We start from the raw sequence: 19,224 nt of genomic DNA on the forward strand, positions 1-19,224 counted from the left end.
GAAAATGGTCCATTTTCTTCCAGAGTTTCTTCTTCACTGTGTCCATATAGCAGTGGTCTTGTTTTGGCTGAACTACCGGCTACACTGTCCCCATGATTTCTAGTGGTACTGCTCAGTTCTGTTCTCAGTTCCGTATCCGCAAGCTTACAGAGAAATGTGCAAAAAATACAAATGAAATAAAGGCTGAGTACGGACTCTCATAAATGAGCTTAAGTGCTCTCTCAGAGGAGCTATAAGGGCTTCAAAGAATGTATGGCCTCAATGGGGATGTTGACCCTTTCTGAATTGGTCGATGGCCCTTAATGGCCTACTCACAATCAGGTCACACAAAGCTGATCGTCTCAGTATTTAATGGACTTCTACATGCACCTCAAAAGTCAGGGAGTCCAGGAGCAGGGAGAGTTTAGGGCCTTGCTCATGGGCTTAGCAGATGTGGGTATTGAACCCACAACCATGTGACCAATAAGCCAGTGTGCTAACGCTGTGTTCCATGAAAAATTTGTTGTTCCATGTCATAATGTTGGGAGTTCCAAGTTCCGAATTCCAGCTGGAACACCCACGGATGTCGGATTTCCTATTTGTCAAGTCCATCTATGTCCAACTCCACTTTCAGGAGCCAGTATTGGTCAATCTGCCGAACTGCTGGTCAGATGATTATGGAGATAATTAATACAAATATTAATGAAAAAAACAGCGCAAAGTCAAGCACATCTTATCTCAAACAGCTTTATTACTCAAAACGCTCGGTTCAATGCAGACACAAGTTTTGTAGAAAGGGCCCACGTGGTCGAACAGCAGGCACGGAGCGTTCTCCCGCTCCCTTTGGACGGCTTTTTAACGAGGCATCAGCAATCTGCCTGGAAAATTACAGAGAGGGACGGAGGGCTTTGAACTTTATTTATTTATATCTTCGTCCATTTGGTCCATTATTTTTGTGTTGGTTCCACCCCCCCCCCCCCCCCCTCCCCCAAAGCGAGTCTGAAATGTAAGCTACAGCATGTGGTTGCCTTGGAGTTCCTCGGCATCCAGGAACGAGTCTATAACTGAGGGAGAAGAAACTAGAAAACAGTTTTTGAGGCACTTTTTCATATCAAAGGGGTGTCTTCGAATCCCCAAAAAGGGATTTTTTCAGATGCTCAGATTCTGACAAGTACAAACATAAAGCCAAACTTAAAATGCAATTGGAAGGATTTGTCTGTCAGTGCAACTTTCAACTTAAAAAAAAGAAAGAAACTGTACTGAAATGAGTTCAAAACAGAAATAGGGCAAAGGGAGGCATGTAAGGAAAAAAAAAAAAAAACACACGTCTTTCCCTCTGCCGTTCCGAGTCTTGGAGCGTTACGCTCGGAATCAATAACGTTCCAGGCATTTTCACAGAGCTCAGCAGAAAAATCAAATCCCATCAGTCTGGCCGCTCCTCTGATCCCTCGGCCGGCGGCTGGCTTCTTCTAGTTTCCGGGCGTCTCTCTGCACCGTGGGACGACTCCCGCTGGCTGAAGATCCCAGCCAGCGTTTTAAACCGTGGCCCCCAGTCCTGAATGGACCTGTAGTCTTCTTCGGGGTCCAGCGCCCAGGACTCGATGGAGCTCAAAGAGTCGGCCACCGAGCCCGAACCCTCGTAGGCGTACGTGGCCAAGGAATCGTAGGGCGGCGCTGTGCTATTGGCGTGGTTCTCCTGCAGACGTTGTTGGATATAAGCCCGGATGTCCTCTGTGTCCTCGGGATCCAGGACGGGTTCGGACTCCAGCCGGACGTCCCGGCGTGGTGGCGTCGTCTCCCGCATGGCTTTGGGGTTGCGCAGCGTTCCGATGTCGAAGGCGTTCGTGTCCTCCTCCCCGCCGCCCTCGTCGTCGTAGTGGATCACATTGTCCCGCACGTCCTCCTTGGAGGACATCAGCGTGTCCTTCTTCTTGTGCCGCTTCAGAGCCACGTACAGTACCACCATCACTGCAACACACCACACACAGACGCAAATTACACTGATGACTTTTTTATGTAGTCCTTTAAGATTAAGATCACACTTGTCCCAAATACACAAGTATTCCACACCAGAGTTCACTAGAAGCAAACCCCCGACCACTGATTTCAGGAGCACCAGCAGTCGGTTCTCTGGGAGTTCTCCGTAGCAGTGAACACACACACATCTGGAGCGGTGGGCAGCCACGTCAATGCTCTGAGGTTTGAGGGTTAGGTGCCTTGCTCAAGGGCACCCTTACCTGTGAAGGTTGAGGGAGGACAAGCGCTATTCCTTCATTCCCCCCAACCTCGTCCCCACGTCTCTCCGTTCCAAGGGAATCAAACCAACACCCTTCTGGTTCCAAGCCCGCTTCTCCATCTAACCTTTAGGCCAAAGCTGTGTCTTGTTTCATTGCTTGTTTCGAACGTCTCTACACTAAATTGATTTAATTGACACCTTATAAATTTCCATCCATCTTCTTATCTGCATCATCCCGGTGAGCATTGCGGTGGGTCCACAGCCTAGTCAGCATTAACGTGTGCCAGGCAGGAACATCCCCTAGGGGCGATTTTAGCATATCCTATTCACCTACCATGTGTGTTTTAAGGAGGTGGGAAGAGACCAGATTGCTGGAATACCCAGAGGAAACCTACATGGATGTGGAACTCCTCACACACAAGGACCACAGCGAGAAACGAATCCACAAACCCCAGGCTCCTGGAGATGTGCAGCACATACACTGCCTGAATTACTCTATTAAAAAAAAAACATCCCAGCCAACCTATGGATTACTGGCCACATCTTGCTTTACCTGAACTTCATTTGCAGTGGGTTTCTAGAGCTGGTTTCAATGCATGACACATTTTTTTTTTTTTTATATTTAGACTAGAAGTAGAAGTTGGACCATGGTCCTGCCCTGCTACACTACCAGAACTTTTCCTCTGCCCACATTAAAGTGCATTCTGTATTCTGTAAACAGGAGAAAGGCCAAAGTTCAAAGAGAAGAGGAACGAATGAGAATTCAGAATTCGACATCCTCCTGCTTGACAACAAGCGCTTATAGAACTTTTGCTAAGTACTGAAATGCATCACAGGAGTGTAAACCTCAGCACAATGATAAACTGCAAGTGTGGACCTTGGGGACAGACCCAGTGAATGATATTGTGGAAGTCAAAGGAGAGAATCTGAAGAAACTTAGCAATATTAGCCTCCATTCAGACGAAAGCCAAACGCTATCTGATTATTTTTCACAGAAAGTGAGAAATTGATTGCACTCGTGACCTTACAATCATAGGAAGTGACCAGAGCGGACTCTGTTGATGGACTCATTTCTTTTGTATGGGTGGGAGCAGTGCTGGACGTATTGTCAAAACGGACGTGCTTCTCTGAGACGGCTAAAGACCGCTTTCATCTCAAAGAGAGAGAGAGAGAGAGAGAGAGAGCAACTACTAGAGAGCAACTACTAGAGAGCAACTACTAGAGAGCTACTACTAGAGAGCAACTACTACTATAAGCACCACTACTATTACTGCCATCACAACGACTACCATTACCATCACTGCTACTACTTCCACTACTACTTCCATAACTACTACTACTACAACCAGTTCTACTGCTGCTACTGCAATTACTATGACTACTAGTGCCCCTACTACTACCACTATTACTAAGACTACTACCACTACTATTACTACCATGGCTAGTGCTACTTCTACTTTGACTATTCCACTACTACTATAATTAATACTACTTCCACTGCTACTACTACAACTCGTACTACTGCTACAACTAATCATCCTCTACTATTACTACCACTACTATTATACTGCTACTATTATTACTACTATTACTACTACCACAAGTACTGCTACAACTACTACTGCTCTTACTGTTATTTCTACTACTAATACTACTGTAACTACTACTATAATTAGTACTACTTTTACTGCTACTAATACAACTCATACTACTACCACTACTACATCAACAGCTACTGCTACAATTGCCACTATTATTATTATTATTATTATTATTACCACTACTGCATCCACTGCTACTACTATAACTACTACTATTACCACTACTACTACACCTGCCGCCACCACCACTACTACTGATGCTGTTACTGTCATTTCTACTACTAATACTACTGCAACTACTACCAAGACTGTTACTGCTATTACTACTGTTACTACTACTACTACTCCTTTTACAACTTGTACTACTACCACTGCTACATCAACAGCTACTGCTACAATTACCACTGCTATTATTATTATTATTATTATTATTATTACCACTACTGCATCCACTGCTACTACTATTGCTACTATCACTATTACTACAAATACTATTTCTACTGCTTCTGTTACTACTATTATAAATAGTACAACCCTCACTGCTACTACTATAACTACTACTATACTACTGCATCTACATCACCACTACTACTACTACTACTACTGCCAACACATCACTACTACTACAGACAATATTACTACTGTTACTACAACTACAACTACCAACACCACTACTACTACTGTTACTACTACTACAACTACCACCACTACTGCTACTACCACTGTTACTACTACTACTACTACTACAACTACCACCACTACTACTGACAATACTACTGTTACTACTACTACAAATACCACCACTACTGCTACTACCACTGTTATTACTACTACTATTACAACTACCACTACTACTGCAACTACTACTGTTACTACTACTACAACTACCACCAGTATTACTATTACTGCTACTTCTACTGTTACTACTACTACAACTACCACCACTACTACTACAGACAATATTACTACTGATACTACCACCACTACTACTACTAGTGCTACTACTACTGTTAATACAACCACCACTATTACTACTACTGCCACATCACTACTACTACTACAGATAATATTACTACTGTCACTACAACTACAACTACCAACACCACCACTGATACTACTACTGTTGCTACTACTACTACTACTACTACTACTATAACAACTACCACCAGTACTACTACTACTGTTACTACAACTACCACCACCACCACCACCACCACCACCACTGCTACTACTACTGTTGCTACTACTACTACTACTACTACTACTATAACAACTACCACCAGTACTACTACTACTGTTACTTCTACTACTTCTTTTACTGGAGACTTGCAAAGGGGCAGAACAGGGGCAAATGTGTATGGGAGAAAATCATTAAGAGAGAGAGAGAGTAAGGCAAGGATAGAGTGACAGAGAGAGGGGGAGTGACAGTGAGCGAGTGAGATAGCTCTAACAAGGGCATTAAATTAGACCTAAATACTGGCTAAATAAACCCGTGACTGTAATTAAGAAAGCGTTATATATTTTTCTTGCTCTGTTCCGGTTTTAAGTCGCCATCGCTCAAACTCATTATTTTTACTGCAGTGCCCTCTAGTGGCCATAAAAACACAACCTACGCATCACCAGCTAGAGTAACAGCAACAAATACACCCTGAAACACACCACAAACACTTCTCACACACTCTCCCCCTCTGTCTCCCTCTGAGTGTGTCAGTCCGAGTTTGTCACATCTGAACGCTGTCCCACAGCAGTCTGATGCGGTCTCGCGCTGCTTACCCAGCAGGATGAGCATGCAGAGCAGAATGGCCACCAAGGCTCCAGTGCTGAGGCCCATGGCCAGGAAAACGGCCTCCGCACTGCAGGACAGGACAGACCCCTCCCCGTCACAGGCGCACACACGCACACTCAGCGTCCCTGTGCTGCTTTGTATGGGGTAACCGCTGTCCTCCACCACCACCGGAACCAGATACACACTCTTTTCTCTCCGCTGGAAGCCTGCTTTCCTCGTCACGACCCCCGCTGTGTTATCTGAATGAAACAGAAAATAATATTAATAATTATATGAATAATAATTCATTTTGTGGGTAGTACCAATCGCATGTTCAAACCCCTGACCCTAAATAGTATTTTCTTTACCGTCAGCCAAAATCATCAGCCAAATTAACTAACATGACATGTATCACAGTATACTACTTCTACTAATACTAATACTACTCATATCCCTACTAGTACCATTAATACTACTACAATTATCACTATTAATCCTACTATTAGTATTGCTAACTATTACTATTGCTACCACCAGTAATACTTTCCCACCACCAGTACTAATACTACTACTACTACTATTTATACCCCTACTACTACATTACTATTACTAATACTGCTAATACTACTACTACCACCACCACCAGTATTACTACACCACCACTACAAGTACCCCTACTACTACCATTACTATTAGTAATACTACTACCCCATCACTACTAATACCAATACTAGTAGTACTACACCACTACTACTATCACCACCACCAGTACTACTACTCACATCACACCAGTAATACTTTACTACACCAGTACTTCGACTAGTACTACTGCTACTACTACTACTACTTATACCCCTACTACTACCATTACTATTACTAATACTGCTAGTACTACTACTACCACCACCAGTATTACTACACCACCACTACTAGTACCCCTACTACTGCCATTACTATTAGTAATACTACTACCCCATCACTACTAATACCAATACTAGTAGTACAACACCACTACTACTATCACCACCACCACCAGTACTACTACTCATATCACACCAGTAATACTTTACCACACCAGTACTTCGACTAGTACTACTACTACTACTGTTTATACCCCTACTTCTACCATTACTATTACTAATACTGCTAGTACTACTACTACCACCACCAGTATTACTACACCACCACTACTAGTACCCCTACTACTACCATTACTATTAGTAATACTACTACCCTATCACTACTAATATCAGTAGTACTACACCACTACTACTATGACCACCAGTACTACTACTCACATCCCTACTAGTACCATTAATACTACTACCCTTATCACTATTAATCCTACTATTAGTATTGCTAACTATTGCTACCACCAGTAATACTTTCCCACCACCAGTACTTCTATTAGTACTACTACTACTACTCATACCCCTACTACTAACATTACTATTACTAATACTGCTAGTACTAGTTCTACCACCACCACCACCACCACCACCAGTATTACTACACCACCACTACTAGTACCCCTACTACTACCATTACTATTACTAATACTGCTAGTACTACTACTACCACCACCACCACCACCACCAATTACTATTAGTAATACTACTACCCCATCACTACTACTACTATGACCACCACCACCACCACACTACTACTACTAATATTTCCACTAATAATACTAATAGTACTACCAGTACTATTATAACAACTACTATACTACTCCTACTACTACCACTACAATCACTGCTACCACTAACACCACCATCAGTACTAGTTTACTATGACTACTACTACTAATACCACCTCTCATACCACCACTACACTACTACTACTACCACCACTATTCTCACTATCACTACTTTTAGTACTATTACCACCAGTACTACTAGAACTATGAATACTACTACTAATAATAATATTAACACTACTATTACTAGTGGATACTATCACTACTATAAACAGAAGCACCACTACTACCACCACCACAACTAATACTTCTGTACTACTGTACTACTGTACTTCAGTACTACTACCTCAACATCCGCTACTATCACTACTTCCACTACTACGCTATCACGCCCACCACAACCGCTGCTACAATAACCATCACCAATACCACTACTACGACTACTCTATCTTGTACTAGTACTACTGTTGCTACTGCTCCTACTAGTGATACTACAATACTCCCCTATACTACCACAACGTCCCCTACTACGACCAATACCACCGCTATCACCAGTACTGCTATCAACTATTACTACTACTTCTCCCACTACCACTGTTAATAGTGCTACTACCAGTACTAATACTATTACTATAACTACTACACTACTACCACTACCACCACCACTATTACTACTACTACCCGTATTATTAGTCCTGCTATTTACACTACTAAAGCACACAGCAGTGTAACACTTGTCTAGCAGAGCTGCAGGAAATAAAACAAGCATTGGAAACTGCAGTGGGCCACTCCAGGGGGGTGTGAAGGTCTCAGAGCTGGTGTTTTTAGGGCTCGGCCCTACATGTGGAGGCATGCCAGTCCCAGGCCGCGAGGTGACCGACCCCGTCGTCAGAGGTTATTTCCACCTGGGCTGTCGGCCGATCTCTCCTGACAGGGCGGGAGGCGTCGATGCACCTTGCGCTCGCTCGCCCTGCGCTGCCCTGAGTCACCCTGTCGCTCTGGATCAGAGAGGCCGATATGCCAGAGCTCTGGGAACTGTGGGGCTCAGGGTGCCGCGGCGGCAGAGAAAGCTGTGAGCAGCTGTACGGACGGATCAGATGCTACGGCGCTACGGGACGCGACTGCCACACGACACAGTTCTAATTCAGCTTACAGGGCCAATATCATTTCCCTTGCTTTTTATATAAATGTATAATGTATAAATTATTCATCATATAGAGAAATGCAGCTGCAGTTGTTGTGATGTCAGACTTTTTAGTCCACAGCGGCAGCCCCCCCCCAACCCCCCAAATGTCCCTAATGAAGCCATGATGAGTGTTGTTACTGCAGTCCTACTCCTGAGTAGTCCTGTTGCAGAGTACAGGGCAGCCAATCAGAACAGGGGTCATTTACATGTACAGGTCTTAAAGGTAAAGTAACAAGAAATGTCAAGGCCTGAAAAATTATCACTTTTAAAGTGATTGAAGACTGATTTTGGTAGCTGGGTTGGTGGGTGGAGTCTCTATGCACCTTAAACCCATATATAAGAACCTTCCTAAGAAGCAGAAGATTTGGGGTCAGCATGAGCTGTAATGTAATAGCCAGTCGATACATTACGATACTAATGATACTAACTTCCATAGTCTCTGATGGTGAAGTTCTTGTTCCTGACGTCTCTGGGAGATTTGAAGAAGAACCGGTGTCCCACATGAGGCATGTCTTTGTCCGTTGCACTGAGGATCTCAATGACCTGCACGTGAGAAACGGTAACAAAAGTGTGATTCCAATGCCTGGAGAGATGTAAAGGACATGACTATTGGGCACAGTTAGCATTAAACCCACAGTTTGTTCCTACCAACTTTGAGTTCTAATGAATTTATTGGGGAGGAATTTGAGTATAGTGCATTTATTCAACATAGGGTTCTATATGTAGTACCGAAATAGGGTTCTTTGATTCTTTCTGGTGCTATACACTATATAGACAACCATATAGTCATCTTAACCCTTAACTTCTTAAACTCCAAGTTACCAAATCTGCTACGATTCCTGAAGCGAAAACAGCTGTATTGCTATTTAGCTGTTTTGGAGTTCCACAGGGTTCTATTTTAGGGCCTTTGAAACTGTGGGCCTACATTCAGGATGTAAATGGTTTAAAGGTTTAAAGGCTTAAAGAATAATTTTTTAAGAGTGTATGGAAGCACTTTATTTGAAGGCCACTTAACATAAAACCCTCATATCAGAACTGACACCTTCTTCCAAGGTTATGCTGTAAAGGCAATGGTATACAGTACATATACAACTCAATGAACCATGTGTACCATTTAAATAGTTCTTTGCCTGGCTAAATACTTCTTCTCTGTGACTTATGTCTCTTTAAAATTGTATTTAGCACCAAAAAAAAGATCAAATACCCTTTTGTATCCATATAGAGCCATTTGTACTAAGAGGCCTATGGGCTCATAATAGTGTTAGAACTGGAATAGATGTCCTTGGCTTTCATTTAAAGGCTCTTATGTCAATATAATGTCACTTACTTCATTAAATGTCTTATGTCATCTTGCAAGTACTGGCATAGGTTGCTTTATAAATACAGTATTTAATGTTTCTTCACGTCTTATGATTCCCTGGCTCTTACCTTTCCAGCAAACAGCTCCTATTTACATGGTTCAAGCATGCAAAACATCTCTTAGCCCATTAATATAGAAGACTAAGACTTTGATTCGACTGTTTCCACCCAGAAATGCTATAAACAAAGCAAATGAAGCTTAAAATTGTATTTCTCAACCTACTATTAGATCATGAAGCTGGAGCACTGCTTATACATTTGGAGTGAGTGCTGGACTGGCATAAAACCATTGCCATTAGCACGTAATTCCAACTGTGAACCCCTTCAATTCTTATTATTTAAACGAAATGGACTCTTCCAGAGAATCCTCGAAGGCACAGGTGAGACAGACAGCTCTACTAGAGTTAAAGGCTGTAGCAGCGAGTTCCCTTGCCCCATTAATACCAGCTGCGGTTGATTGACTACAGTGCTGAGTCACTGGAAAGAACCACAGTTAAGTTTATGGGAAAAGTTCAGTGAGAAATCAGCTGGTGTTGGAGTCCAAATGTTTGTGGACACTCCTTCTAATGAATACATTCAGCTACTTTAGGTTGCACCCATTGCTGACACAGCTTGTTTAGTCACTTGTAGTGTTGAAGTGCTGTCAATAGATTAGGAATCTCTGGAGCAGATAAACATGAACCTATTGGCACCATGCTGCCTAATGCCAGACGTGGGCTAGAGGGGTATACAGCCCCCCAGCATGGAGCTGTGGAGCTGTGGAACTGCAGTGTTCTTTGGAATAATGGATGAAGCTCCTTCCAATACATTTGGGATGAGCTGGGGAGTTAAGGGTGGGGAGCAGTGTGGTCTTGCTGGTAATGCTGGTTGAGGTCAGGTTGATGATGCCTGTAGAGCTAAGCTAAACCATCAAACTCAAACAAATACATACCCTACGCTGGTCAACCCACTTAACCAGCTTGACCAGCTTGAGCTAGCCATACTGTTTTTTTTTTTTTGTTTTTTTTTAGCAGGGTATTTCTGTCCCTATAGTGTATAATAGTTTAACTCCCACCAATTAGCATGGTGCTAACCACACATCATTACACACTCACTTCAAACCATCTGGGTTGCTAAGGAATCTCTTCTTTACACTTTACACAAACAGTATAGGAAGTGTGTGTTTTCCTTTAAACAGGAATATCCCACTCTAGTGACTTCTTCACCCCACTAAAGGAAGCAAGTAGCCATGTTTACATCAGATGCAGCCATGGTTACATGTTTCATTATGGGTGGATTTCAACCTTTAACAATGCCGTTAGCCTCGTAGCTCCAGCGGCTTTGATGACCCACCCCAACACACCATTTCCAGGAGCAGCTCCAGGTACGAATCCTCCATTCTTTCCCTTCAAATTGAGGAGCGAGGAGATTCTGACGTGGTGATTTACAATCCTTTGGGTGTTGTGCTGACACTGGCAGTGGAAGGACGTTCAGAACAGCACCACGCTGCGCGGATCAGAGGCTACACGCTCCGAAAGGCGTGCATGCAGAGAAGACTGACATGTGTCAGGAGGAATAGTGTCAGTATACAACGATACCGGGATACATTCTCTCTTGGAGTGATGGAACACCCACCGAGTTCTGGGATCTGAGCTATGTTGCTATCTATCAAACAAGTGTAGCAGCTGAGTGTGGATTTGCTCCTGAGGTTGTCATTACGGGTTATGTTAGCAATCAAGAACTATATATATATATATATATAAACATAAGCTCCCCATACAGACATTTAAGGTGGTAATAATTACAGGCTTCTGCAGATGGTGCTGCACAAGCATGATCGAGCTATAATTACCTGCATGGTGAGCGACGGGATTGAGAAGAGGTGGTGCAGTACAGTGGAGTGAGTGCCTCGTTGGATGTGTGGGAAATGGGTCGTAAAGCAGATGTTAATGATTGGCTAAAAGGACTGATTGCATTTGGGCATGGCCAATGGCTGTAGTGTGAAGAAAGCAGCTGAATCTGCAGGTGTAAGGAAGCTTACGGTCATACGGGTCTACCAGCAGTGGCAGATCTCCCAGTCCTGAGCAGAAGTGAGCAAAGGCCTTTTGCATGCCGATCTGCTCCGTATGTTGATGGTCAGCAGTTCCCTGCGGAGTGTTCTGCGGAGTCCGTCAGTATCGTTTTTCGGCCACAACTCTGAGATGAATTTCCTGTAGACTGGGATTTTTGCCACTGCTGGTAGACCCGTATGACCGTAAGCTTCCACACACCTGCAGATTCAGCTACTTCCTTCACACTATGGTCTTCAGCACGGCCAAATGCAATCACTCCTTTTAGACAATCATTAACATCTGCTTTACGAGCACTGTACCACCTCTTCTCAGTCTATGAGTCCCATCACACACCCCACAGGTTCGATTATCCTCATGCAGCGCCATATGCAGGAACCTGACTTTTTGTCCAGGTACCTTATATATAACTTTATAACTGACGTTTTCAGGCTTGGGCCCTTATAGCTGATCCTTAGGCCCATGTGCTTATGGCTGAGGTCAGTGGGTTTGCCTACTAGAGGAGCTGTCCAGATACTTTTGACCATGTAGTGCAGATTCATTTTATGGAGTAACGTGTAACACTTAATGCATTAACTGTGACAGTGTGACTGTTTTAGTTCAGTGTGTGTGTGTGTGTGTGTGTGTGTGTGTGATAATGTGCCTGGGTTTCTAAATCAGGTTCCAGAGGAGTTCGTTCTCTTTTCTCCGGCAGTTTGATTCTTTTTTCGGAGTTCCTTGAAACGGAGCTGCTTTTCCGGAGCGCTGCCGGCGCTGTGTGAAGGGAAGGCTCAGGGGGTCGCTGATAGTTCTGCGAGAGTGGCACTCTTTCAGCAAGAAAAGAGGAGATCAAGGTGCGTTTCACACACTTTTACCCACAACAGCCCCCGAACAACAGCAGCAGCACTGCCTCAGAAGACTCTCTCTCTCTCTCTCTCTCTCTGTAAGTGTCTCTTGATTGCTCTTTCTCTCTGTCTCTATCTCTCTCTTTTCTCTTCTTATCTGTCTTTCAATTGTTCTCTATCTTATCTCTCTCTGTCTCTCTCTCTCTCTCTCTCTCTCTCTCTCTCTCTCTCTCTCTCTCTCTCTCTGTCACCCTATCTCTAACTCTCTCTCTTTTCTCTCCTTTGTCTCTATCAGTATTTTGACTGCTCTCTCTCTCTCTCTTACTCTCTATATCTGTCTATCAGTTGCTCTCTCTCTCTATTTGTGTCTTTTAGTCGCTCTCTCTTGGTCTCTCTCTCTCTCTCACTCCCCTCTTTCTCTCTCACTATGTGTCTCTTTCTTTTTTCTCCTCTCTCTCTCTTTTTTCTCCCACTCTTTCTCTCTCGCTGTCTCTCCCTTGTTCCTCTCTCTCTGTCTCTCTATCTTTCCCCCTCCTCACTTACTCCTTACTTCTCTCTCTCTCTCTCTCTCTCTGTGTCTCTCCCTTGTTCCTCTCTCTCTCTCTCTCTCTCTCTCTCTCTCTCTCTCTCTCTCTCTATCTATATCTTTACCCCTCCTCACTTCTCTCTCTCTCTCACTATCTATATCTTTACCCCTCCTCACTTCTCTCTCTCTCTCTCTCTCTCTCTCTCTCTCTCTCTCTCTCTCTCTCTATCTTTCCTCCTCCTTACTTCTCTCTCTCTCTCTCTCTCTCTCTCTCTCTCTCTCTCTCTCTCTCTCTCTCTCTCTCGCTGTCTCTCCCTTGTTCCCTTCTTTCTCTCTCTATCTTTCCTCCTCCTTACTTCTCTCTCTCTCTCTCTTTCTCTCTCTCTCTCTCTCACTCACACACACACACACACACACACACACAAACACCTACCTGGCCTACTTTTGCATCTTCGCAAACAAACGCCTCGTAAGGGTGGGAGAGTTCCGGGGGGAACTCATTGACATCCAGAACGCTGATGGTGACACTAACTCGACTGTACAGCAGGGGGTTGTCTGAAAGATCAAAGCAGGCAGTGTCCATGCAGTGGAGTGAGAGACACACACTGAGAAACTCTCTCTCACACACACACACACACACACACACACACACACACACACTGGCACAAGTATTCCATAGCTGATTTTAGAAAACATGACAGACAACATGGTCGAGTGCAGAGCTGTGAGGTGTGAAACACTGACACCTGCTGGTCATCTCTGATACTGCCTGCACTTCTCCAGGTGGCTCCTATTCAAATACCCTTCTGATCTGGTAAACCTGCTCTGTCCCAGTTGTAACCAAAGCACTACTTTATGCTTATCTTAATAGTGCAAAATTCTGCCATGTTGTCATGCCAACATGTGTCATTAAAGTGTGATTGGAGCATTTTGTAGTTCTATAACTCCAGACTGTATCCATCTGTTTCTCTGCAGGCTTTGTTAGTTAGCCTCCTTTCATCCTGTTCTTCAATGCTCAGGACCCCACAGGACTGACCACCATAGAGCAGAATGTAGTATTTGGGTGGTGGATCATATATTATATGCAAATAGTGTGAAATCTGATTTATTGAGGGTCAATTGGGGTTGAGATCCACAAGGTTCAGTGTTGGGTCCTAAATAATTTGTACTGTATATGGTAAAAATGGTCATTTCAAAGTGCCAAAATAAATAAACATATTATATTTAATATTAACAAGTTATCATTACATTTAAATAAGACAGAAATAAGACAAAAAGTTGCTAATTAAGCAGTAGAATGAGAGGGAGTGCTGTAATGTGAGATATTGGCATTGGTAAGTAGGTAGGCCTACCTACATACCTACCCACCTAGCAACACTTCTGATGAGTACTGCCTAAACCCGCTGTCTGTGTTTAGTAGCAGTAGTCTCAGGCTTTTACTTGTATGATTATAGCTAAGGTTGCTGCTCTGTTAGGGCTGCTGTTGTTGACTTGTAAGCACTAGCATCCTTGCTTGGTTACGTGTGTATGTGGCGAAGTAATACTTGAAATTTATTCTCAGAGTGCTACAGACCTTTATCACAGTCACTACGTCACCACAGCCAGCTCAGAATAGTAGCACTTTCGAACCTCCGCCTGCACAGGTTAACCCTTTAAAAAGCCTATGACCCCCTGGCGGGCCAAAAGTGTTATTACAAACTTCTATTACCAAAAAATAGCCCCACCAGTTTGTACAGAAGCCCCTGTAGTTGAGTAATACACCTTAGTGTGTAATAAGCCTTTCTGCGTCTCTGCTGGAGTTTAAACTGTTTAAACTGGATGGAGTGGAAACTCTGGTAAGTCTGTTTGGTTGAATTATGGCTGTATTTAGGAAAGGGCAGGGGTCTTAGCCACTGATTACAACAGGACTGGAAGCTGATTAATGCTACTATTTAAGCTCTATTTTGTTGTACAATACTGGCACGTCTAGAACGTCTTTCAGCCAATTACATTGCGGGGTTGAAGCTAACTGTGATATGATATTTGGTAATCGACCAATCAAGTTAAAAATCAAGTTAAACTTATGATTAATAATGCTGACACTGAAAGAGTGGATAAAAATAAATAAAAAGAAAGACAATGTGGACTCAAGGGGATTAGGTGTGTTTCAAAAAGTAGGATATTAACATTTGTGAAATAAATGTGACGTAAAATTAAGAATATGTAGTTCCTCTAGCAAGTTTCATGAGGACCAAAATAAACTACTACTACTATTTCTTTCATTTTTCCCAGCCTAATACCTAAACATACTCTAATCCTCACCTTAGGTTCTAAACCTGACCCACACCCTCATTTCTTAAATATCTCAACAGCTTTAGATGATCTATACTGGTCTGGGCCTACAACTAGGACCAGTTAAGTTAAGTTTCAGGGTTTTTTTCTCTGCATTTCCCATTACTGTCCACTAGATGGCGGCGACATCATGCCCTGTTAAGCAAAGGTGTGCATGAGCTGTTGATACTGATTAATGTGAATGCCTTTGAAGCAATATAGTCCAGCAGCAAACTCATTCCTACCCTGGCCTCGTAGTTCTCATTGTGTGCCATCACTTTCTCACTGCGGCCTCATACTTACTAACTTTAGTTGCAACAACAGTAACGTTATGTCTGGCCGCTCGCTCTCGGTCCAGAGCTTCGCTGGTGGTTATGGTGCCCTCGACAGGGTCGATGTCAAAGTAATTTTCAGCATCCTTCTTCCACTCGATGGAATACCTGTAAAGCAGCAATAGGAAAGCAGACAGGGGGTGAGATTACTGGGCCCAGCTACATTGAAAGCACTGATACTTCACCTTTTTTTTTTAATGGGCTTACATTTTGACCATAAAATCAGCCAAAACATTAAAAACACCTGCCTAATATTGAGTAGGCCGCACTCAAGCTCTGACCTGTCGACGCATGGACTTCACAAGACCTTTGAAGGCATCCTGTGGTATCTGGTAGCTGGTTGTGTGTCTTTTTATTGTGTATGACATAAAAAAGTACATAAAAATCATGTCTGTGAATCTTGCCAGTGAATCTCTCAAAAAAAGGTCTTAGTATAGCGTAAGGTTTAATTCACATGACAAGACGGGGGCCCCGGCTAGTGAGCCCACCCTCAATGTGCTTTCACATTCCCTTCTAGCTAAAGAAGCGTGTCCCAAAACTAGCCATAGCACACTGGTCCAACTACTGTATACCATCGCCAGCCCCTGCTAACACTAAGCAATCAGCCACTATCCCTACTTTACTCAGGCTGTGTGAAGAGTTGAGCGCTAGGCTTGTTGCGGTCACAGCTTTGCGTGAGTCTGCTGGCCGAAAGAGGGGACACCAAATGCGGTGCGAGAGAAGGTGGAAGCCTAGCAAGCGAGCAGGAGTATACGCTAGGCTAATGGCTAGCTGTTAATGTGGTCATTAAATGTGGCTGATGGTACTGTGGTCATCAACAACCCATTCCTCAATTGACTCACTAAAATGGGCAGGCAAGGAACTATACGGCTCTGTTTTGGTAGCATCTGGCCATGAATTGACCCGCCCATGATTACTCCACAACAGCCAGTGCCCGCTCCTCCAGAACCCATAAGGAGTGTGGGAAAGGAGGTGGGGCTAAAAGGCAGCTGGTGTTGCTCTTTAAGTCCTGTACATTGTGCATTGTGAGGTGGGACCACGACACACATCAGTGAGATTGGGGATCCATGACCCTGTTTTCCCTAGAATGATGGTTGGTGCCATATCCAAATTGCAATCAAATTCTCACTGCAATACTTTTGACTTTCACTTGTGTCGGTTCTGTCTCTCCCAGCTTGTTCAGAAATGCATGTGTAAAGTGTGTTTATTAGAGGTGACTCAGGGCCCGAACTTAATTTCCCGACTGTAGGGGGAGCCGGATAAACTCTTTTTTTTTTTTTATACTCTTGATTTTGGAACAAACAATCAGTAAACAGGTGTCCCAATACTTTTGACCATCTCCCAGCTTGTCCAGAAATGCACGTGTATAGCGTGTCTTTAAGAGGTGTCTCAGGGCAGAAACTTAATTTCCCACCTGTAGGGGGAGCTGGATATACTTTTTTTTAATACTCCTAATTTTGGAAGAAACAATCAGTAAACAAGTGTCCAAATACTTTTGACTTTCACTTGTGTCGGTCCTGTCTCTCCCAGCTTGTTCAGAAATGCATGTGTAAAGTGTGTTATTTAGAGGTGGCTCAGGGCCCGAACTTAATTTCCCGACTGTAGGGGGAGCCGGATATGCTTTTTTTTTTGTACTCTTGATTTTGGAACAAACAATCAATAAACAGGTGTCCCAATACTTTTGCCCATATGGTGTTTCTACAGTTTATTAAGCAGTTTTCACCCTTTGTAGTTCTGTATATTAAGGCCAAATCCAATAGAGCTTAACTGCGGCAGGCCTAAATGCATTACAGGCGCCGTCAGTCGTGTTCGCGGGCGGGTTTGAGGAAACAAAAGAAGCTGGCTGGTGTAAAACCATCATTCTTTATTCATAAAGCGCTGTTAGGTCAGTGTGTGTTTCAGTGTGATATTGTAATCCAACCCCCGCCCCCCCACAGTCCAATAATAACTAATGTGCTGTAATGAAATATTAAAGACGGGCCACAGTCTCCTGAGTTTTACAGCTACACACTCCATTTCTGTCCCTCTCTATGAAAAATTCATCCAAAAACAAATACTCCTGTAAAGATGACATGTCCTGTGCTATACTACATCACACACTCTTAGCATCAACCCCCCCCCCAGCCCCCACTCATACCCATTGCTGCTTACCTGGGGGAAGAAAAAAGGGGAGGGGTGGGGGAACCCTCCATGCCACACTGAATCCACTGGTCAGCTCCAAACCGCAGTGGATAGTTTGTCAGAGTGGATTCAGTCAGAGGGGAGTGTGTGCAAAGCAAACAGCCCAACACCACACACAGCGCTAAACACCAGGAATGCTTCGAACCCGACTTCACCTACTACCTCAATGGTGTGCTCGTATAAGCTTATGGAAGGGATTCCTAAAATAGTAGAAGTGTGTGTGTGTGTGTGTGTGTGTGTGTGTGTGCTGTGGCTTGTATGCTTGTTTGTAGGTGCGCACATTCATGCATGAATGCATGTGCATTGGTGTATGTGGTTCCACATTTGGGTGCATGAATTGTGTGTGTGTGTGTGTTTTGTGTGTAGTTGTTTGCATACTTCCTTGTCTATGTATACATTTATTCATATGATGGCATGTGTGTGTGTGTATGTTTGAGTGTGTATGCGTGTGTGTCTGTGTATGAGTGTGTGTACCTGCAACTGGTAGGTAGAATTAATCTAAATCCTCCCAAAAGTTTCTCATTTTTAAAACTGGCATAACATGAAATTACATGTTTATTTTTTATTATTCAATTTTACTAAAATGATTTCTTGAAAAAAGAAAAACAATTACATTATCTACCCATTAATAAAGCATCTACATTATCTCCATAAGTAAAGAATCTGCAAGTAAAAATATATATCCAACTAATATACACGTATAAAATATATCCTTTCTAAATAAGTAATAACTACATTATAACTCTAAATAAGTAACAGTTTTGCTGTCTAAATAATTACATTTCTACATGTTCTCTCTAAATCCATAACAGTTTTGCCTTTTAAATAAGTAAAAACTACATTATCTCTCTAAACAAATACATTTTACACTCTAAATAAGTAACATTTCATATTATATCTCTTAAATAAAATATTATCTATGTAAATGTCTAAAACATAGTTTTGCATTAGCTAACAAAAAAGTAAACATTCCACATTCTCTCTAAGTAACTAATAATTCAGCATTATCTCTCCTTAAACAAACTCTGCATTACCTTTCAAAATATGTAAAGCTTTTACATTATCAATTGACATCTATACCAATTCTACATTATGTCTTGAATAAGAAAAATATTTCGACATTATCTCCATAAGTAAAGAATCTGCGAGTAAAAAAATATATCCAACTAATATACAAG

At 42.9% G+C, this 19,224-nt stretch overlaps 1 protein-coding gene across 4 annotated transcripts in view; it reads right to left on the minus strand.

Annotated features, from left to right (window-relative positions):
• Positions 1 to 983: 983 nt before the first annotated feature.
• The window catches only part of cdh12a (cadherin 12a), an 85,590-nt gene continuing 67,349 nt past the window's right edge, over positions 984 to 19,224 (minus strand). For all 4 annotated transcript variants that reach the window (XM_072668456.1, XM_072668454.1, XM_072668455.1 and 1 more), the window contains 5 exons: positions 15,837 to 15,973; positions 13,657 to 13,778; positions 8,895 to 9,009; positions 5,590 to 5,841; positions 984 to 1,947 (listed from right to left, as the gene is read on the minus strand). In XM_072668456.1, the coding sequence (XP_072524557.1) occupies positions 1,403 to 1,947; positions 5,590 to 5,841; positions 8,895 to 9,009; positions 13,657 to 13,778; positions 15,837 to 15,973 (1,171 nt within the window). In that variant the 3' untranslated portion in view covers positions 984 to 1,402. The remainder of the gene's footprint in view (positions 1,948 to 5,589; positions 5,842 to 8,894; positions 9,010 to 13,656; positions 13,779 to 15,836; positions 15,974 to 19,224) is intronic.

Source organism: Salminus brasiliensis, chromosome 23 (assembly GCF_030463535.1).
Source record: "Salminus brasiliensis chromosome 23, fSalBra1.hap2, whole genome shotgun sequence".
Lineage (NCBI taxonomy): Eukaryota > Metazoa > Chordata > Actinopteri > Characiformes > Bryconidae > Salminus > Salminus brasiliensis.